The 2,198-nt window shown below is 52.3% G+C and overlaps 1 protein-coding gene across 1 annotated transcript; it reads left to right on the top strand.

The window, feature by feature from the left end:
- Positions 1 to 908: 908 nt before the first annotated feature.
- Positions 909 to 1,856, top strand: LOC104169038 (olfactory receptor 52K2-like). The gene has a single exon (XM_009709848.1). It carries the CDS (start codon positions 909 to 911, stop codon positions 1,854 to 1,856), a length of 948 nt encoding a protein of 315 aa, XP_009708150.1.
- Positions 1,857 to 2,198: the final 342 nt, after the last annotated feature.

Below are 2,198 nucleotides of genomic sequence, written 5' to 3'. Positions count from 1 at the left end.
TTCTTTTGCCAGGGGCTTGAGGGTAAGGAGGTACACCACCATGTGAGGGTTAGTGCTGGAAGGGACCAGCCCTGCAGCCTCAGGCCAGTCTTGGTCCTGACACCGGTTTTCCTTCCTAACACAGGAGACTGGGACCCTGTAGCTGGGGTGCCCATTCAGAGAGGGACTCCAGCAAGGTGGTTTGGATTTGGGGTCCAGCAGGAGCAGCCCCACAGCTGACAGTGCTGTCCTGAAGCAGGGCACGCAGCTGGGGGATGCATAGGGTCAGCGCGCTGCTTCCACGGGCATCAGCTCCCACAGCAAAAATGCTCTGGGCAACAAACATTGAAGTTGCAAATATACATCTGCTGCAATTTCCCAAAGTGGGAATCAGATGGGGCACACCAGCCCAGAAGGAGACATGTTTTACACCTGCAGAGCTGTGTGAGTGACCAGAGTCCTGCTGAGCTGCATCCTCAAAGTATTCTGGATCTTCTGTCTTCTTCGATCTCCAGTTTTTGTACTGATGGCAACTAAATGTACCTAACTTCTAACTTGTAATTCCCAGACTATGGAGGGGAGGGGTGGAAACAACAGCCAGAGGTCAGCCCGGGATGAGAGGAGAGGTAAGATAAATCCCAAATATTTGGGCTAAGACCATGTGAGTTTGCATCTTACCAAAGACGGGACTGACTGTACCTGGATAAGAGGCAGGAGGATAGGAATCATATCATAGAATCATATCATAGAATATCTCAAGTTGGAAGGGACCCATAAGGATCATCGAGTCCAGGTCTGTGTGCCTGAGAAGACAGGTAGGGCTATTCTGCCTGTGGCTGAAGTCCATAGCAGTGCTTGTTACAGCTCATTCCTCTCCGTCTATGCCAGCTGTTCTTGTGTCTTCCCTTCCAGTTCTGCAATAGTGCCTCATGTCCTACCCAAATCACTCCAGTCCCTCGTCCTTCATCCTGACAGGCATCCCTGGGCTGGAGGATGTTCAATTCTGGATTGCCTTCCCGTTCTGCACCATGTACTTCATGGCAGTGCTGGGGAACATCACGCTCCTCCTAGTGATTAGGATGGACTCAAACCTGCACCTGCCCATGTTTTACTTCCTCTCCATGCTGGCTGCCATTGACTTAGTGCTCACCACTTCCACCATGCCCAAGCTCCTCAGCATCTTCTGGTTCCGCTCCCACGAGATCAACTTTGAGGGCTGTGTTGCCCAGATGTTCTTCATCCACAGCTTCTCCATGGTGGAGTCAGGGGTCCTGCTCACCATGGCCTTCGACCGATACGTGGCCATCTGCAAGCCTCTGCGCTACTCTGCCATCCTGACTGGCCCCACCATTGCCAAGCTGGGTTTGGCTGCTGCGGTGCGTGGCATCACCATCATGACCCCTGTGATGTGCATGGTGACCAGCCTGTCCTACTGTGGTCCCCACGTCATTCACCACTCCTACTGTGAGCACATGTCAGTGGTGAAGCTAGCCTGTGGGGACACCCGGCCCAACAGCATCTATGGGATCACGGCTGCCACTGTCGTGGTGGGCTCAGACTCCATCCTCATCACTGTCTCCTACATGCTGATCCTGAGGGAAGTCATAGGCCTCTCCAGAGAGGCTCGTCTGAAGTCCTTCAGCACCTGTGGCTCCCACATCGGTGTCATCCTGCTCTTCTACACGCCCGGGCTCTTCTCCTTCTACACTCAGCGCTGGGGCCAGAGCATCCCCGCGCACCTCCGCATCCTGATGGCTGACCTCTACCTCCTGGTGCCTCCCATGCTCAACCCACTTATCTACGGGATGAGGACCAAGCCGATCTGGGACCGGGTGGTGAGCCTGCTCTGGCAGAAAGCGATCCAGCCCAGGTCTTGACCCCAGTCCATCACCAATGCTGGGTCAGAAGGAATAGAGTTCGGACCAGGGAAAAACAGCAGCATGTTTGAGGAGCAAAGAAAAAGCTTAAAAAGCTGTCTACTGCAAAAGCAGGATGATCCCTTCATCATCTCCAAACCCTGAAAGTTGGAGGCACCATGGAAAATTTGACTGCTGAAACATTATTTTTAGAAAGTGAATTCTACATTCCTGTTCAGAATGGAAAGATAAATCATGTCTAACTGTATCTGTATCTGTGGTCCTCTTCATATCTGTATCACCTCATGACTCTCCTCTTCATCTCAGCTCTTGATGACTGTTACCACTTTGGAAATGAAAGTC

The sequence above is a fragment of the Cariama cristata genome, unplaced genomic scaffold, assembly GCF_000690535.1.
Source record: "Cariama cristata isolate BGI_N322 unplaced genomic scaffold, ASM69053v1 scaffold22770, whole genome shotgun sequence".
NCBI classification, from domain to species: Eukaryota; Metazoa; Chordata; class Aves; order Cariamiformes; family Cariamidae; genus Cariama; species Cariama cristata.
Note: the sequence above shows the minus strand (reverse complement) of the source record. Positions and strands in the feature narration are given on the sequence as shown.